Here is a 19,084-nt window from a genome sequence, read left to right as displayed (position 1 = left end):
AATGCGTGCCTGGTGTCTGAGGAGGCCAGAAGAGAGTGTCAGATCCCTTGGAACTGACGTTACAGGTGGTCGTGAGCTTCCACGTGGGTGCTAGGAGAGAGCAGTACGTGCTGCACACGGCTCAGCCGTGGCTCCGGCCTCAGTGGGATGCTTGAGCAGTGACTCGGAAGTGGCCACAGTCGAGCAGGAAGGACCAGGCTAAGCACACATCCTCCACACGGCTAAGGTCTCCGTTTCCTCCCAAGTGCAGGATCTGTTCTCTGTTTGGTTTGCTTTTTACTACCATTAGCGGATAAAGCAGGTTCTTAATAAAACATCTTTCCTCCAGGCAGGGCCTTCCCCAAGGAAAAGGGACAGATGCACGATCTTTTCCTCCCTCTGCCTGGGTGAATCTAATTTTAGTCATTGGAAAGTGACCTTTCCCCCCTCCCACAGGCTGTTTGTCTGACTTTAAAACAGCCCTGTAAAACAATCCCTATACACGTGTGGTATTTATTAACGTGACCCATCCAGGGAATTGTACGGCACCTGGGCAGCAAACACTGATTTTCCAACTGTTTTTGATAATGGGCCTCAATGAGGGGAGAGTTCACAGAAAAGGAAGGAAGGTCTCGTTAGGACTTCTATTTTTATTTGTAAGCATTTTATTCTCTCAGCTGTTTGTGTATGTTTTAGATGTTTAGATTTACAATGGTAAATAGTATAATTTTGGAATAAAATCAATGTATACTTGAGGCACAGTCTCCAATACATTTAACTGATGGATGCAAGGCCAAAATACCTGTAAGGGTACTTTTTTATGGGTATTTAATTTATTTTTTTCCTTAGTCAACCAAAGACCAAAAACATTGAAGAGAAAAAAAAAAAGCTTTGAAAAGGAGGATTCTAATTAGCTAAAGTGATTTTTACCTATTTATTTATTATTTTTTTAAAGATTTATTTATTTAATATGTACACAGAAGAGGGAGCCAGATCTCATTACAGATGGTTGTGAGCCACCATGTGGGTGCTGGGAATTGAACTCAGGACCTCTGGAAGAGCAGTCGGTGCTCTTAACCTCTGAGCCATCTCTCCAGCCCCTAAAGTGATTTTTATAAGAACTGTTTTTTTCTCATTTTTGCACTTGGAAAAAAAAAAAGCCTATATTGCTTTATTTCACTAGAAGCTCTTAATGAAACTACATTTTTTTTTCCTCTAAGCATAATGAAGTCTTCACAGTGAGCACAGGTATAGGTACTGCACACACGTGAAGGCACTTGGGGGAACTAAGACGCTGATGTGGTGGGGGGCCAACTCATGTTTAGGGTCCCGAAGACTGCACCTTGCATGTCTAGAAGCTTCACCTAATAGGTTGTTTGTTTTGCACTAACCTATTAGGTACTATTTCTCCTGAAATCACACGTGGCCTTCTACTGCCCATGCTTCCTGGTGGGTGACATTGTTTTGTTGAAGGTGGTGCCTCAAAGCTCCTTTGAGCCCTACATGTCTGTAGCCTGGGCCAGCCCTGTCTCGGGTTGCCAGTGTAACACAGCTCACTTATTCTGGGCATCTGGTTGCCTCCCTGTCCCTGGGTAGAACACAAGCACAGTGCTCATGATTTTATTGTTAACGAATTAGCAACGGTATGCCTTTCATTTTTTCTTCGTGTGAACTGATCTTGACTTTTTTTTTTTTTTAATATCTGAAAAAAAGAGTTGACAAAGAAAACTGTGACCAGTTCTTTGGCACTGAAAACAGGTCACAAGAGAACTACACCCTTGCTCTGCAGGGTTGGATAAGTGATCTGACCGATGGCAGAGTGTCCCAAGTGTCTTTTGTATACCGGCTTCCGCCAAGTGGGGGAAGGGTGGACAGCTGGGGTTTCAGGACACCAAATCACCACACTTGAGCCCTTAGTCCCTTGGTGGAGAATCATTAAGGCATGGCTAATACACAGGGTAGCATGGCCTGGTCACTGAGGCCTCCTGCACATGTAAGCTTTACCCACTGGAAAAAGAATATGAATGGTTATGAAATAATAAGTACAAGTCTTCGAGAGAGCCTCCTTATTCACACCCAGTCTTAGGTTTAAGATGCAGCAGATGCCAGAGTTGTCAGACTTGAGGAATGAACACGCTACAACCTTTTCCCTAATTCTCACTCTGGGGGAGAACACCAATGACATCTTTAATCGATTAAAAAAAAATCACCAAGTTTTACTGTCCTGCCAGCCTACATTCATTGATATTTACTTCTGAAGGAAAAGAAATCTTTGTTTCCAGGTCTACAATGGGGGCTCCTATCTACATGGTTTCCAGCCATGAACTACACTTGACTTTTGTCAAATAGTAATGTAAGAAAGACAGTGTGTGTTTAGGCTTCTGTGGACAGACAAGTATATATTTGTAGTTTGATTTCATGACCTCACCCATATAACTAAGGCTATTTTTACTTGGGCCTGTTATTACTAGACAATTATCACATAAAACATTCCCAAAATATATTTACTGACTTTCAAAAGGAAAGGCAAGTAGAAAATTCACATTGTATTGACGTTTTTAAGATCCCAAACTTCTCTGTAAAACTTTTTATTTTTCATTGTTAAAAACAACAAATGTAGAAGATCAGTTAGCCCTACCAAGTAATTATTTCTACTAAACTGTTAAAATGTCAGTAATTAAAAAAAAATCTCTTTGCATAAAATGCTGCTTAGCAATGATTTTTGCATAAAATGCTGCTTAGCAATGAAGCAACAGTAGAATTTCTCTCAACTTTAGAACAATAACATGTATGCTTTAGCTGTTGTTATTTTTAAGACTATAAGCTGGGAAAATCTGGAACCCTCAGAGCTTACTGTGGTTAAGTCTGTGCATTTAGTTTTTCTTCACTCTTTAACGGCAGTGACCACCGTGTGTGGAATTTGGCAACCTTCCTCCCACTTAGAAAAATGGTCCAATTGTTTATAAACAAAAGAGCTCCCCCCTTACCTTTTTATAATTCCCCTCCAAATCCAATGGGGATTCTTGACTGATGATGTCATCCATTCCATCACTGTCCAAATTCATCCTTTAACTCTTTAGAATTTCACTTAAATAATCTCCCATGAATCCTGACAGGCTGAAGTGCCAACTGCCCAGTACCTTGGTTACCACTCATGCTGGCATGGAGAGCCAGCGAAGCGCCTGCCTGTGCCTGGCTGTAGTGTCCTTGCCCCCTTCTGCCTCAGACAGTGCCCCGCCCGCCCGGTCTGCCTGGCTTCTTTCTCCAGGGCACTGGGCAGCTGCCTGCTGTAAGGCTCACTCCGTCCCTGACAATCGGCTTGTTGAGAGAGTCCAGCGTTCCCACCATCTGCTGTCACCTTCCCTGAATGATTTGGCCCAGATTCTTCTCCACAGCACCTTTCCTGCTCCCAAAAAGGGAAAAGAGAGACACACTGAGCTTCCGCCAGCTGACCCGACTCCAGTTCAGGGCCCAGTGTGAACTGGAGCTTGGCGAGGCAAGGAGCCTACCCTGAAGCTAGTAGACTGCAGGATAAAAATAGATGCAAAAACTTGCAGCCCGAGAAGTCTCGCTGTGAGCCGAGTCGGGTGCTCCACAGAGAATGAAAACTATCCTTTAAAGTGACCTGTCTGACAGATGTTCACCATTTTTCTTTTTCCCATAACCACTGGGAACCACTTCATTTCTTTCTTTCTTTTTTTTTTTTTTTTCCAAACCATTTCTTAAAATGAGATGTAAAAGTTTCATCATCTGGAATGAGCACTAGCCCAAGACTGAAGCCGATTCCAATCCAGAGAAACCTTCCTTTGCCCCAGGAGTGCGGCTTTGTTCTATTAATATAGAGAGAAAGGGATCCATCAACGTTTCTTTAAGATTCAGCCAGTGGCGGGCTTTTCCACAGAAGCACGGCTTTCTTTTCTATTGCGCTCTTTACCCTTTTCCCATGGCTTCTGGTTTTGTTTATGGGCTTACACGCAGCCAGGGAAAGGGCCACAGCTGGAGGATGTTTGGCTCAAAGGAACAGACAAACAGAAGTTCACAGGCACATGCTCGAGCATACACATGCACATCAAATTAATACTTCCATAAACTATAAAAATATGCCATTACTGCAAAACAATCGTTTGCAGGAAAAACCAGCCATGGAGGAACTCAAAGGCCAAGGCTCCACTTAGCAGCAGGCCTTACCTTCTGACATGCTCACACAGAAAACTGCAAACGTACCAGTCAGTCACTTCTCCAACACACATTCCTGAGCAGCTGCAACATTGTTAAGAACCGTTCTGAAGCAAAATGCCATGCAACGTAACCTTGTTTGGCATCTCTACGTCTTTTGACAGGCTCACCTTTAGTTGTTTACCTATTTCTCTCCATCAGTGTTTTTAAATTCAAACTTGTGCCGAACTTGTGCTGTAAACACGTCTCAGTGTGGTTTACGGTAGTCCTGTTTCTATCAAGCAAATATTTTCCTCTTGCTGCCCAGATCCAAATCTAAATCCTTTTATTTCATCCTCCTCCCAGCCAGTCCTCTCCCCTCCCAAGAGGATGAATAGCCTTTTTGTCAGGTATCACAGTGACAAGTTTCATTTCGTGGGACACACTTGCAAGGGCTGCCTCCTTTGCTGAGATCTCCCTGCCTGAACGCTGGTCCAAACCCATGGACCCTCATTCCAGATGGGAGTTCCCCTATTTGCATGCTGGGAGTGTCCTGGGGTGTTTGTCCAGATTCCGTGACAATGGTGGCCACTGAGTGCTGGCTGGGGCTGGTGGTCACAAGGCAGAGCAGTCACCAAGGTCAAGGCTTTGGGGTTACAGTGATGCTCAACTTTGAACGATTCTCTGTCTCCTAAATCTAGACAGAGGAGGGGAAGCACACATCTTCTTACATGGCATGCAGCTACACAACAACAATAATAGTTGTCATTGACTGGGGCCAAGTACCTTATATGCGCTTCCTACATCTTTAATCATTTTATTAACCCTATGGAGTATGTATTGTTGTCAGATGCGTTTTATAGCTGAGGGGGGAGGGGCACACAGAGATGTTACAGACCTCCATCAAAAGGCATGGTAGCTAAGCAGTAGGCAGGCAGGAATTTGAGCCTAGGTTCTCTGCCTTGGTGGCCCACATTGTAAATGGGTGTGCTACAGCCCCCTACTGGTCGCCCCCCCCCCCCCCCCCCCCCGTAAGCAATAAACAAGCGTGGTGAAAGTGTATTTTTTAAAAATTAGGATTAGGATGCACCGAAGAGAAAACCAGCAGCACTCCCCAGTAACGATGTCGTCGTATGCTGAGCTGTTTTCTAAATCATACATCTGGCACACCCAGCACGCTCCGCCACACACCTCCTGCTGCTGGTGCCTCAGGAAATGAAAGGAGAGCTGTTGCTCTCGTGACCCAGCACACAGTCTGGTGGATTTGCTCCCCTGCTTTACCATGGAGCTCTCAGAACCACGGTGGCTCCTTCCTCACAGCTATTCCTGGTTCCGGTGTTTTTTCTACGGAACAGAGATTGGTGCACACTCATCTGATTCGCTTCACAGTGTCTGAGACATCGCCTTGCACATGCTAAGTGGTCAGTGAAGAGCTGGTGCGTATGTGAAGAGTGAGAAGCGGCCGCAGATAACAGGGTTTGTCAACCCACATCGTCGGTGGGACCCATGTGAGTCTGGCTGGCTGAGGGAGGAAGGCCACCTGCCTATAGGATGTTCCATCTGGCTGTTACCTCAGCCTGCAGGGCAGCCCCTTCAGGAGAACGCTGCACACACCCTACAGGTGTGGTTTTACTGGCTTGGCTCCAGTACACAGTTGAAATTAGAAGAACTAAACTTTTATCATTAATTATCCATACAAATTATACAAATAATAATACACAGTGTATTATTAGTAATGCATTGACTATATACACACATACCAATGTATAAACACATATATCAATTAATATTTTATCTTTTAGAAACAGGGCACTTGGGTCCAACAGGGAAATTTCTCAGCTGCTCAGTAACTACAAGGATCAGTGGTGGGAGAGCATTGCAGGACCTCCCTACTCCACTACCCCCACCTCCCTTCTCATAAGTGAGTGCTGCACTCCCGCAAGCAGCCCCATGCCACCGCCTAAAGCAGGGATGTGACAGCTAGCAGGAGCTCCAGAAGCTGTGCAGTTTGCAGGAGGCTCCAGAAGCAGCGCGGTTCCTCTGCAACTCCCTAGATGAGTTCTCAGCTCAGGCACATTGCCCAAACCCTTTCCAGGTGACCCGGTAGTCAGTGTCCCGTCACACGTGACAAAAGTGATCTTTGATGCACTCTAGAGTTTCCCTACTCGGAGTGACTCTTGGAGCAGAGCATCAACAAAGCTAGGGGGCTTAGGAACACAAACTCTCAGGTCCCACTGGAGGCCTCCCACATCAGAGGTTGCGCTTCTGAAGAGAGATCCCTGTGATCGATCTCTCTCTCTCTCTCTCTGGTTTTTTTTTTTTTTTTTTTTTGAGACAGGGTTTCTCTGTGTAGTTTTGGTGCCTGTCCTGGATCTCACTCTGTAGCCCAGGCTGGCCTTGAACTCACAGAGATCCGCCTGGCTCTGCCTCCTGAGTGTTGGGATTAAAGGCAGGCGCCACCACTGCCAGGCCCCTGCGATTTCTCAATGCGCCTTCCATTTCTGAAGCAGTGCTGGCGAACTTAGGGAAAACAAGTCGTTATTAGCTGTCTTTCTTCTGTTTTGGACTGCATTTCCAAACAGGCTGGCAAGACTCTGATTTTTGTTGCCTGAGATAAACATTGTAATAAATTTCACTTGCAAAAAGCAGTCCTAAGGAACACAGGAATGGATGAAACAAAACTAGCCTCCGCCTTGGCAGAGTATATGGTGGGAGGCTTTGTAGTCAATATGTAAGCTAAGGCCAACACTTCATGTCCTCTCTTCAGAGGATGGTCTAAAGTGCACCATCTAGGAAGAAGCCAGGCCCAGACATGAATGCTCTCTCTTAGAAAACGTGCTCACAGCCTCTCAGAATCTGAGGCTGAAAGCTCCTTTCCATGCCCTGAAATCCAAGGACGCCAAGCCATGCTCTGAACAGCAAGGCATGTTTCTCATGTGATCTAATGCTTTTAAATAATCATTATCAGCCATTGGTGGAAATTATTGACTCTGAGAACCCTGAGTACATTACTGGGAAATCACTTATGGACTGTCAAAAGCCTCTCCTGCGCAAAGGTGGAAACTCCATCTAATCGTCTTTAACCCTTCAGCCGTCCAATCCCATCTTTTAACATCCCCATTCTACCTTCAACATTACAACCTCCTTCCAAATCATTTCTTTTTAAATGTAAAGCTCATCTGAATTTGGTATGCTTTTCAACTAAGATATTCTTATGGCTAGAAAACCCCTGGAAATTTGGAGCACTTAAAAAAAAAAGTAGGTTAACAACATTAAAATAATGATATTGGGAGGGGGAGGCAGTACCGGAAGCAGCCAGCGTCAACGGCGTTTCCACATTCAAAGAGCGAGGACCACGTCTGTAAGTCTTCCTGCCAGGCTAAAATCCTGAGTACCAGAAACACCTCTGCACTCATTCTGACAGCCCACGGTCCAGCCACCAGGTGGGACCACTAATGCCCCCATTATGTCTCTCTCTGCGTCCCACCCCATAATGGCTCTCCTACACTGATTACCACTAGGCTGCCCTGATGGGCTGCTTTCTTTTGAACGCAAGCAGTTTTGTCAAATTACTTTCTATTTCAGGAGGCTTAGTAGTTTCTGATGCTTCCATACAGTGTACATCAAAGTTTCAAATTTCCCCCTGGTATAGAGAATATAAATGTATAATGGAAAATGGCTCAGGGGGTATAAAGCTCTATTAATGTTTCCCTCTGTTTGTGAAGCTGTAATTGCTCATCCGAGATTATATATTTACATGTACCTCCATAGATATCTATATCTGTATCTCTCTCTTTATATACATATATATACACATACATACATACACACACACATACATATGTATGTGGGGTTTCTACTCTCCAAAAAGCTATGGTGCAGTGGTCTGTACTGCAAAGATGCCCCCTTTCTTCCCCTCCCCCATCATCGCCATCCCTTCCAAGAGAAAATAACAGATCTTGGGATTAAAATGAGCTTTAAATATTTACTTCTTTAAATCGCTAAGTCTGACTCATGAAGATCGAGCCCTCACAAAAATGTGTTGTGCTCCGTGTCCATGTCAGATGAAGTTCACAGTGAGGCCCAGCTGATGATCATTTGTAACCCACTTGTCACTCACCCATCTTTTGGTGAGAAAGCACAGAATCAGATTTTTTTTTCAGGCATCTTGGCTAAAAACCAACATAGAGGCATTTATACCCAGAATTACTTTTTGTTGTTGTTTGTTTGTTTTTCGGTGTAGTTTTTGGTGCCTGTCCTAGATCTCTCTCTGTAGACCAGGCTGGCCTCAAACTCACAGAGATCTACCTGGCTCTGCCTCCCGAGCGCTGGGATTAAAGGCGTGCGCCACCACCGCCCGGTCATAATTACTTTCTTAACTGTTACTGTTATCATATGCTTAGAAAGAAAACCATCTCAACAGACAGATCACAACTCGTCTCTAACCAGGCAAACTACGAAGATGAAACACCCCAGCATTGTCTACTGTGAAGACAAAAACTTCCCAGTTAATGAAAACTCTACGGACTAATGGAGAAAATCACTTCATTGAACTTGTATTTAAAAGTCTGTATCAAAATAGTGGATAAAAATGCCCCAGAGTTCTCTTTTCAACCCCAAGTGTTGTTTTCTTCTGCTGTGCAGATGGACCCAGGCTTATCCTGGCACTCTTGGGTGAACTCCAGCTCGACACCCTGTTCTCTCATTCTCGGGAAGGAAGAGGGGAAGGAGCTGGTGTCAACAGGGATAGATGGATTTCTTTGCTTCTGTTAACCATGACACGATCCGCCAGAATCTGGGCATTCAGGGCTGCTTACTGCTTTCTCTACTGAGAATGTGAGGGTATCTTGATGAACTACTTAAACCGAGAGACTCCCTAGTTTTAGCATTTGAGACCAAGATAGGGGATCTTTTGGTGTTGTGAGTTGGGCGTGACACTTCCACAGCATTTTGCTCCAGAAAACTAAGTGTTCTATGAGGCCGTGAAATTACCCCTCTGTACTGTAAAGGGATGCAGTCAGGGGCTGGACGAGAAGGCTCAGTAGGGAAACGTGCTTGCTGTCAAGCCTGACAACTTGAGTTCGATACCTGGAACTCGAAAGGTGGTGGTGAGAACCAACTCCCACAAATCGTGTACCATGTTGCCCACCTAGCTCCCACAAGAAAATAAATAAATACAAAAATTTCAGAAAATTTAATATATTAACAAAATCAGCAGCTGGGCTTGGTAGGGCAAGCCTGTAATTTCAGCTTCTTGGGAGGCTAAGACACCACTGGACTGTAGTCTTTCAAAGTCAAGACTAAAAAAAGCCTGGGGATAGATGATACAGCCCAGCAGCAGGGCCCTTGCCTGACATTCAGGAGGCCTTGGGTTTGGTCCTGAGCAGAGATGCAGGAAGAGAGAGGGACTAAGGAAAAAGAAGGGGGAAGGGGAAGAAGGGTGTTTTTGAATAAGTGTGGAAGTGCCTGGAGAAAGGCCATGAGGTGTGTCTTGGCAAAATCCTTGAGGTGAGCTAGGAAAGCTAAATATAGTGAGGGATGAGAAAGGACTGGGTGCAGGTAATGGACATGAGTTACGAAAGAGAATACAGAGCTAATTGTTCTTCTAGTTCTAACTGTCATGGATTTTTTTGTTTGTTTGTCTGGGTGGTGGATATGTGCATAAAATATACTCAAAACTGAAAGTGTGAAATTTAGTGTGAAGCTTCACAGTTTGTTTTGAATGCCAATTCTAAACGTATAGAAGTTCATTAAGTTGTGCAGACTTTGGGTCTGGTTAATTTTGGTGTGTGATATTTTTATTTATTTGCATAGGTTTTGAAAGAATGATGTTTATAGAAAAAGTGCAGAAGTGCCTGGGGGGCAGAGCGCGAGTTTCATCTTGGCGAGATCTCGGGGTAAAATCAGCAGGGATGGAGGTACTTCATGCATTATCCCTGGGTGGGCTGGGATGTGCGTGCATCGCCTTCATTCATTGGTTGTGTGTTGCCTTGTGTCTTGTTCGGGCATTCAGGATGTCTACCTAGCAGCTGCTCCAATTAGTGCTGGGTTCAGCTTTGCTGGTTCCCTGCTGCAAGGCGGCGCTCTGGATAGCTCTCCAATTCTTGGGGCTCAGAACATACCAACGGCATCAAATGCAGTTCAGTCCAACAGGCATTTAACAGCCACAAAATCTATGTGTAAGGCAGAGCCTTCTAAAAAGGGGTCCCAGGGTCTTGTCTTCAGGAGGCTTTCTCTGATGGGGAGGTAAAGAGGAGCTAATGGAAGGAAGAGTGCCGGGAGACATTTTGATGGTGAGGAGGCAGTTTCCTGAGGGAGGTGGTGGCATTTGCGCCTTGAAAGTAGCTGGCAAAAGGTGCGGGCAGGTGGTGCGTGGGTGGGAGGCATCCCGGCATCCCGGCGGGAGGCAGCGCAGCAGCAGGGAGAAAGTGGGGGACCACATCAGATCTGGAGGGAGGGAGGGGGACTTCATCCACGGTCTGGACCTCGGCCAGGCCTTGAATGCCACGCAAAAGGGTCTGGAATCTATCCTAAGGGACCGGAGAAGCATTAAAGATCCCTGATCATATTGGAAGAAGGGACTTTGTGCTGGGGAGGGAGGTAGAAGAGAGTGAGCCACAGGCCATTTTATCTCTTCTCTATTCCCACAGTAGCTCGGAATTCAAGGGTGTGATCTGGATCGGAGCCGGTCATTTAAGGGACAGCAAGGGAGGGATGAAAGCCTGTCATTGTTTTCGAATTGTGTACTTACCCCCACTCTCCCCACCCCCCACCCCCCAAAAAAAAACTGCAGGCGAAGAGAAAAAAAAAATATTTGGGAGTTTTTAAGCTCAGTGGACCCCTTGACCTAAACTTGTGCTTACAAGTTCAGCATATTTCTAAGCTGTCTATCAATAACCATTTAGAAGAATTCGGCCTTCTGAAGGCTTCCAGGCCTGAAGCTGTGGGCAAGATTCTTTCATGAAGAGATTGGCTTCCTCCCAAGACTGGAAAAATGGAGGTCGACAGCTCTTTCTTCTAACAGGGTGAAGACGGAAAAAGACAACGCATGCCTCAGCGAGCTGGAGGTTCCTGTGAACCCCGAGAGGGGCAGGATAAAAGCAGGGTGACCTGAAACTATCATGAAAAATTCTGCAGCAGAATTCCTCTGCCCACTCTCCCTTGGTTTCAGTTGCCTGGAGCACAGAATAGCCAGATACTTGGCTTTGGCAGAGACACACAAACTCTTGGGCAACACAGTCATCAACAGAGCAGAATTGATTGTACTTCTATCAGCCTCAAACAGTTGAGACCGAAGTGACACATAGCTGGATGAGGTTCCAAAATTACAGAGGAAACAGTTGCAGGGGCAAGATGGCTCTGGATTAATGATGGCTGACTTGTTTGTGCGGAAGGGCGATCTCTGGCAGAAGATCAGGCAACTCTCATGGGGCGTCAACGGGTAAAAATCCCATTTCAGAGATGAGAAAGTCGATTAACATCGTGGGCGGCGTAAAGAGAGGAACTGGCTTCCCTCTCAGAATAACAGTCAAGTCCATGGAGGGAAGGAGCTGAGTGTGTTCAAAGCCTTGTTCACCTGGTCAGACACATCCGACCATGGTACCTGAAAACCTAGAAAACCCATTTTCATACAGCAGTGGAAACAGACCACCAACAGTTAAGTAAAATCTGTACTGATCAATGGTGGTAAATGCTCACTATGAAAACAAATTTGGGAACTGTAAGCAAAATGTTGGAAGAGAAGTAGGAAAACTTGATGCTTGTGGAGTTAAGTCTAGAGAAGACATCCAAAGATGTGACACTCCAGAAAAGGTCTGAGGAAAGAGAGCAAGGTGTCGGGGAAGGCTGCCTACTACCCTATTGCTCAGTGCATGGTGAATTTCACAAAAAGGGTGAACAACGTTTTAGAACAACTATGTACCCAACGCTAAATAAGACGGCCCTACAGAGGGTGTGATGGGGGAGGGGTGCGTGCCAGGTAGACCAGAGAGGCTGACAGAGGAGGGGTCAAGGCAAGCAGAGCTAGACCCCAGGAGGAAACGGAGGTGGGGGTTGGGAGACACTGGTGAAAGGTCCAGGCCCCTGTGAATAACTAACTGGGTTCTTCTTCTAAGTGGGATGATAAACTTTCAAAAACTTTGGAGATGTGGCACATGATCAGACTTAGGCTCTACTAGCTTATTCCGGATACTGTGTTGAAAACAAGCTGTGAGTGATGGAAGAGCAAATGCAGAAACATGGAAGCATTTAAAAGGGCTTGGCTGCCATATGAGGATCCGCCAATGGTAGGGCAGTAATCTACCTCTCTCTCTCTATGCAGCAAAACATGCAGGTAACATCCAGGAGACGCGAGTCTGAACTCCCACTCACGGCCGCTCCATTAGAGTGTTCTCCAGAAATCTCAGGAGACATCACCGATGGGAGAAAAGTAATCAGTCCTCCAACGAAATTCTGTTGGTTCATTAAAAATGCTAACCTGCCGGGAGTGGTGGCACAGGCCTCGAACCCCAGCACCAGCACTGGGGAGGCAGAGGTGGGATGATCTCTGCATAGTGAGTCTCATGTTAGCCAGGGCTACATAAAAAAACCCCACTAACCTAAGCAATATGCCACAACCACTCTGCATTACCATTTAGAACAAATAAATAGGCCCTAGGTTAAAAAAAAAAAAAGGTGGGGGGTTCTGAAAAAAAATTAGTTTGTTGATATCACTACTTAGGACCACATCAAGCTAAGACTGTAGAGAAATCACTTTTTCTAAACCCGATCATTCGCGATGCCAGATGGGTTCTAAAACTAAGGTTTCTAAGTCGGATTGGGACTTGGCTTCAAAGCTAGCATTCCTGTTTTTGTTAGTTAGCTCTGAAGGAAAGCATTTCAAAAGAGTCTACACACATGCTTCTTCTACCAACCTCCACTGGTGATACACAGTCTATTAACTACCATTTATCAACCTAACACATGTAAGTTTACTGTGGAAATAAGCAATAGAGACTTCCAGGTTATCAAACACACGATGCCACTGTTAAAAACTGAGTTCCTATCAAGTCCTATCTATCTGTCTTCCTTTGGAAGAAACGTTTGCCTAACATGGTCCCTCCCTCTCCCGATGACATTGCTGCTACTGACCAATTTTTCACCTTCCAAAAACAATGACTTCATGTTCGGCCGAATGAGAAAATACAGGAAATGATCCTCTAGTAACCTGCCCTTCAACATAAATTACGGAGCCTCTCTGAAAAGGGAGACGAAAAACTATTTTAATTATGACAATAATTTAATCTCCTGCAGTCGAATGTAGCCATCCCCACACTAGACTCTCCATGGATGCCTGGCATTCCCCACCCTAAATATGTGACTCTTTTCTTAGCTCTCTGACTTTCTTTTGGAAAACAATTCCTGTGAAGCATAAATCTTGATACTAAAGGATCTACGCATGTAACTAAATGTCCCATAAAATGAAAATACTACAAAACAGGTCCCTGATTATAAAATTCCAATGTATTCCAAGCATAAAAATAGTATACAAACATATTTTATAGGCATGCCTTTCTCAGCTAGCAACAGCTGCCTCGAGTCCCGTGAAATGCACTATTCTTCCTGTAGACATTCACACTGTGAAATCTGACCCTCGGAGAAACACCTGTTTCAGGTAACCTGTCTCAGGTAGCCTCCCTCTCACAAGGAAGAGGCATTGTTAGGTTAGAGAGCTGGTCTCTGAGAAACTCCATCAGGTGAGCAATACCCCGATGCCAGCCACCCAGGATGTGGCCCAGTCACGCCTGCCACTGCACAGAGCGATTTCCCTGAGACGGCTCTTGCTGTTTACAGTGTTATCTCTACAATCCAAGCGGTAGGGTGGAGTTATGAAACATTCTAGAAGGGAGCTTTGGAAATTGTCTGAAGTGTTTAATTCCTAGCTCCAGAGAGCAAATTGGCACATTAACATGAACATGTGTTATTCAATTTTTTTTTCTATGTGAAGTTTTTAATCCACACCGACACTGGCATTCTTACCTATTAACCATTTAAAAGAGCATGCTGGTAAAAAACAGGTTCATAAAGACATGTGAGTGCAACTTAAAACACCAAATGCCTGCTGACTGGTTTATGAAAAATTTTAAGATTATCAATTAGGACTCTTGATGTTCGTAATTTTCTCACAGACAGTCTTAAAAACTGGATGCCAAGTAATTCGCCTCTTATGCAAGGAACAATAATCACATTTTTTCAGGGTTGTGTCTAGGAACCCCTTAAATTCAATTACAGTTCAGAGCAGTTCCTCTCATTTGCACAGACCTACAGTGTGCTGAGCACGCATCACCTCCGTGTATTCCACGAACGCTTTAAAGGCCAAAGAAGCAGTGTTTCTGCCCCATTACTCCCCAGAAAGCCTCATTAGAATTCAGATACTGTATGCGATGAAGGCCGGGAGCGGAGCCCAGGATGGCAAAATCCCCTGAAAATCCAGCAAGAGGCAACCTGCTGCCCTAGAAGAGGAAGGCCTCTCCCATAGGGGCGAGGGCCTCAAAAATCAGGCTTTTCCAACCTTACCTGGTACGAGCAGTTCTCCTGATGTACCATCTCAGAGCATCCTAGGGCGCAGACCCTAAAGCTGGGCTGCTGGGCGAGGCTGCGCAGGGGAAGCGCCGAGCATCCACAGGCGCGGGAGAACGCCCTGGTTAGGCAGGGGCTCCCCGCAGATTAAAATGGATGCTGTTCCGCTGAGCAACCTGCGCAGTGGCACTGCCTGTGCTGGGAAGCGGCGGCGCAGCCACCGAGCTCGCTCGCTCTGCAGCCTCTGAGCTGCTCTGCTTCTCAGGAACCCGGAGGCAGGCTGCTGAGCCGAGCTGGGACCGGCCTGGGGGAGGGGGCGGGCGCATCACCCGCACAATCAGCCAATTATATTATAGGCACAAAGAAAAGGATCTGTCTGGGGCTGGTGTGACCTTCTGGTGCTTTATGAAGGCAGTTAACTGATGTGGAAACATTCTAGTACTCATTAAAGAGAAAAAGGCCAGCGAGGGAGAGAGAGAGAGAGAGACAGACACAAATCAATGCTGCAGTTGGACATTCCTAACTTGCGGCTGCAGCATCCTTCCTGGCCACCAAATGCTGCTCCGTTGGTGCTTATGAAAGCCAGGCCTTAAGGATCCTTTCAGAACTTTTAACATGCTAACGGGAAAACAGTCCATTCTGCATACTAACACGCAAGGTTGGTACTCGTGCTTCGGAGACCCGTTTTTAAAGTATCTTGTCAACTTTCTAAAGGGCTTTCTTTATGTATTATTTTGTAATTTACAAAAACGATTCTTAACTGTTTTTAAGTCAAACAAAAAATATAGTGGAACCATTATTTCTATAATTTTGGGGTAAATTTATTAAAATGTTAGAACTGGTATAATGTATTCTTTGCATGAGAGCTGAACTCTAATTTGCAGGTCTTTTTTTTTTTTCTTTAAGGTAGGGCCTTGCATGTATATATTGCCCAGTACTATGACTTGACTAGACAACATAACACAGATAATTCCTGGGACAGACTCCGGAGAGTCTGTATTGGGGAGAACTTGGGACCCGAAGATCATCATCAAATAATCACACATTTCTGGGAGAAAAACCAGCGCCAATCAGAACAGTCTCAAGTGCCACTCGAGGACTCTAGGGTGCCTAGGAGGGAACAGGGAGGCCTGTAAATTCTTCAACCTAACTACACAAAATTAAGAGCAAAATCAATAAAATTTTCTTATTTGTACGCCTTGGTTGTCCCCAAACAATTCCTTTTGTTGTTTCTTTGGTTTGTGTCTCTGTGGAGGGTGGGTGTGTACATGCCCTGGAGTGTGGGCGGTGGTTAGGTCAGTCCTTCCCTCCACCCTGTGGGTTCCAAAGACCAAACTCAGGTCATCAGCCTCGGTGACAAGCACGTTAACTCAGCGAACTATCTCTCTCTCTGGCCCTTGTTGACATAATTGGTCCTCAGAGAAACCACGACTGGCTTCCAAGCATCGCACTTCAAAGAAGAAAAGTTTCCAAGGCTAACATCTTAAGTTACTTCCTATTTTAGCTTCAGTACACCCATGTGCACACCCATTTCAGGCTATCTTATCTTCCTAAGAGAATAAAAAGTGATAGGAGAGGCCCAGCCCTTGTGTTCTCGCTGGCTCTAAATTTGAGCAGCGGGTGGGTTCCAGGAATAGGCACGGTGGACATATGTCCTGAAGAACCTCTTGATTCCAGGAACAGGCACGGTGGACATGTGTCCTGCAGAACCTCTTAACTCATTTCCCTCCAGTACAGAGAGAGGTGGCCATGTTGGACAAGGAGCACGTATTAGGAAGACCGGAGTCTGGGGGTACTAACAAGTCTACCCAAACATTCAAGACCGAGGAGAGACTACAGTACTGTAGGAAGCAAAACAACCAACAACCCAGCCCACCCAGACTCAAGCCTTCCCTACTGTCCTCGCAGAGCAGAGATCCGTACGAGGAGTACAAGGAGGTAGATGAGGTGAGTGGTACCCCATGCCGCCGTCCAAGACAGAGCAGCTCACTTCAAAGGCCACTGGAACGTGCCTGCTGCAATGGCCTTCGTCTCCTGACTCTGGTTCCTGAGTCTAAGACACAGGACTAGGCTTCCACAAAGAGCTGGAAAAAAAAATCACATTCTGGACTCCGTTTTTCTCTAAAAAACTGGGGGTTCTGGGCTATATTATATAAGCTCCTGAAGACGTTTATCAAGTGTTGTTTTTTTTCTTTTTTTAAAAGTCTAAACATGATCCCACTCTTCACAGTTGCTGTTCCAGAGACAGGGGAAGTGACTCAGAGGTGGCTTTGCAGAGAACAGATTTCTGACACTTGCCTCCCAAATGCTGTCAAATCACACCCCTCGCAAAAGGTATAAACAAGACAAAATGGGATGGATTTAGCAGGCTTGTCTATATAACTATCCATTGGAAAGGACTTTATGTTACAATTTAAAACACGACTTGCCAGTACAGGAAGAAGGAAGAAAGAAAAAGGCTTTAAACACAAACCAGATGCCCCGAGAACATTTCAGCTAAAACAGGTCAGAAAAGGACATTAATATTTGTTATTTTTGTCTAAAAATACCCACAACCTTTTCGTTTTAAGTGTAGTCTATAGGGCACTGATTCTTCTCTTCAAAACTTTTTGTTTCATTTCCCGCTAAAACCATTGAGTTGAAGGACAAACAGGATGTCTCAGTGGGTGAGTGCTCTTGTGTGAAAGTCGGACCTCAGTTCGATTCCTGGAACCCACATAAAGGTCCAAGAGAACAGATTCACAGACTTGTCCACTGACCTACACACACACACACACACACACACACACACACACACACACACACTACACATTTAAAAACATGTAAGTATTAAGTTGAGTACCAGCCACTGTGCTGTGTATCTGTAATTCTAGTACAGAAGAAGTTGAGGCAGGAGGATTAAGTTTGAGGACAGCCTGGCCTATTCAATGAAATCTAAAACCAAATAAAAGCCAAAAAATTTAAACTACTGATATTCCATTTTTAGATGGGACCCCCAGAAACTATTTAACCCCAAATTGTTGCCTCCAAGACATGTAAGATGAGCCCGAAGGATGCTGTTAACCCGCCTACAACTGAAAAGAGTATCCTAGGAAGGAAAAGCAAGAAAGGAACACTGTTTTCCGGGGTCCTATCAACTGAGTGGTCTCTGTGTCCAAGAAGGCTGCTTTTTCTGATCAACAGACAGTTTATCTCCAATGTGAAGGTATTAGGAGATGGGGCTGCTGGGAGGTCATGAAGAGGAACCCCCATGAATGGGATTCACGCCCCCTCAAAAGATGGTCCAGGCAGGCACTTGCACCTCTTACACATTAAGAGCACCGTGAGAACTGGTCGTCTGCGATAGGAAGCAGGCCCTCACTACACACTGAACCTGCAGGGCCTTGGTCAGGAATTACCAAGCTTCCGGAAGAGCAAGAATGCATTTCTATTGTTTAGAAGCCCCTGAGTTTCTAGCGTAGAGCAGCCTGGATAGAATAAGACAAATGTTCAGCAGGACTTGGCAGAAACCAACTCACCTGGACTAGGCCAAAGCAGGCGCAAACCAAAATGAGTGTGGTCTGCTTAAATCTGATTCAAGGGATGTGTACAAGGAAGAAGAGTCAGAGCATTTCTCAATTAACAAACATGTTTATGCCACTATAAAATAGTTGTGTTTTTAAATCTCAAAAAAAAAGCTGTTTTTTTTTCCTTTTGTGGTAAGTAGGAGAAACACAATGCAGAGCTGGTTTTTAATTTTTTTCTTACATTTATTTTTATTTTATGTGTATAGGTGTTTACTTGCACATATGTATGCCTGTGCACCACACGCATGCAGGCCCCACAGAGGCCAGAGGAGGGTCAAATACCCTGGAAGTGCATTTTCAGGTGCTTGTGAACTGCCTGTGAGTCCTGGGACTGGAACCTGGGTCCTCCGGAAGAGCAGTAAGTGCTCTTAACTTTCTGAGCCACCTTCTAGCCCTGGAGAACTGTTTCGAACAGTAAATGTAGTAGTAAAAAGTCACATTCACAGGGCATTTCAGCACCAGTTCAGAAGTGATGTGCAGGGGCACAGGAGACTTTCTGGCAGAAGCTACAAAAGCATATTGTTCGCTTACATGGATATATGCATTTGTCAACCTTCACTGAGTAAGATATTTAAGATTTGTGCATTTTATTATATATAGTATTTACTCCAAAGGATGAAAAAAAAAAGACCTAGTTACCCATTTTTTTTTTTACTCCAGTGAAGTATATGCAGGCTAAAGTATTTACAGGGAGACTTATTGATATATGAAACTTACACTGAGATGAATCAGAGAAATCAAATGAATCGATGGATGGGTAGAGGGCTACATCAATGGAACGCTCTGACAGAGCATGTTTAGTAAAACATCATTTCAGACTCTTAAGT

At 45.0% G+C, this 19,084-nt stretch overlaps 1 protein-coding gene across 5 annotated transcripts in view; it reads right to left on the bottom strand.

Annotated features, from left to right (window-relative positions):
• The window catches only part of Schip1 (schwannomin interacting protein 1), a 760,409-nt gene that overhangs the window by 41,456 nt on the left and 699,869 nt on the right, over positions 1–19,084 (bottom strand). Inside the window, exon 1 of one of the 5 annotated variants that reach the window (XM_052730312.1) lies at positions 14,689–14,912. The exons of 3 other annotated variants lie outside the window; for them this stretch is intronic. In XM_052730312.1, coding sequence (XP_052586272.1) covers positions 14,689–14,718 — 30 coding nt within the window. In that variant the 5' untranslated portion in view covers positions 14,719–14,912. Of the gene's footprint in view, positions 1–2,966; positions 3,060–14,688; positions 14,913–19,084 lie in introns of those variants that run through there. One more of the 5 variants, XM_052730311.1, reaches the window with a different exon arrangement.

This window comes from Peromyscus californicus, unplaced genomic scaffold (assembly GCF_007827085.1).
Source record: "Peromyscus californicus insignis strain IS unplaced genomic scaffold, ASM782708v3 Scaffold_9__1_contigs__length_137607984, whole genome shotgun sequence".
In the NCBI taxonomy this organism is placed as follows: Eukaryota; Metazoa; Chordata; class Mammalia; order Rodentia; family Cricetidae; genus Peromyscus; species Peromyscus californicus.
The sequence above is the reverse complement of the archived record's forward strand: the minus strand, read 5'-3'. Positions and strand labels throughout refer to the sequence as shown.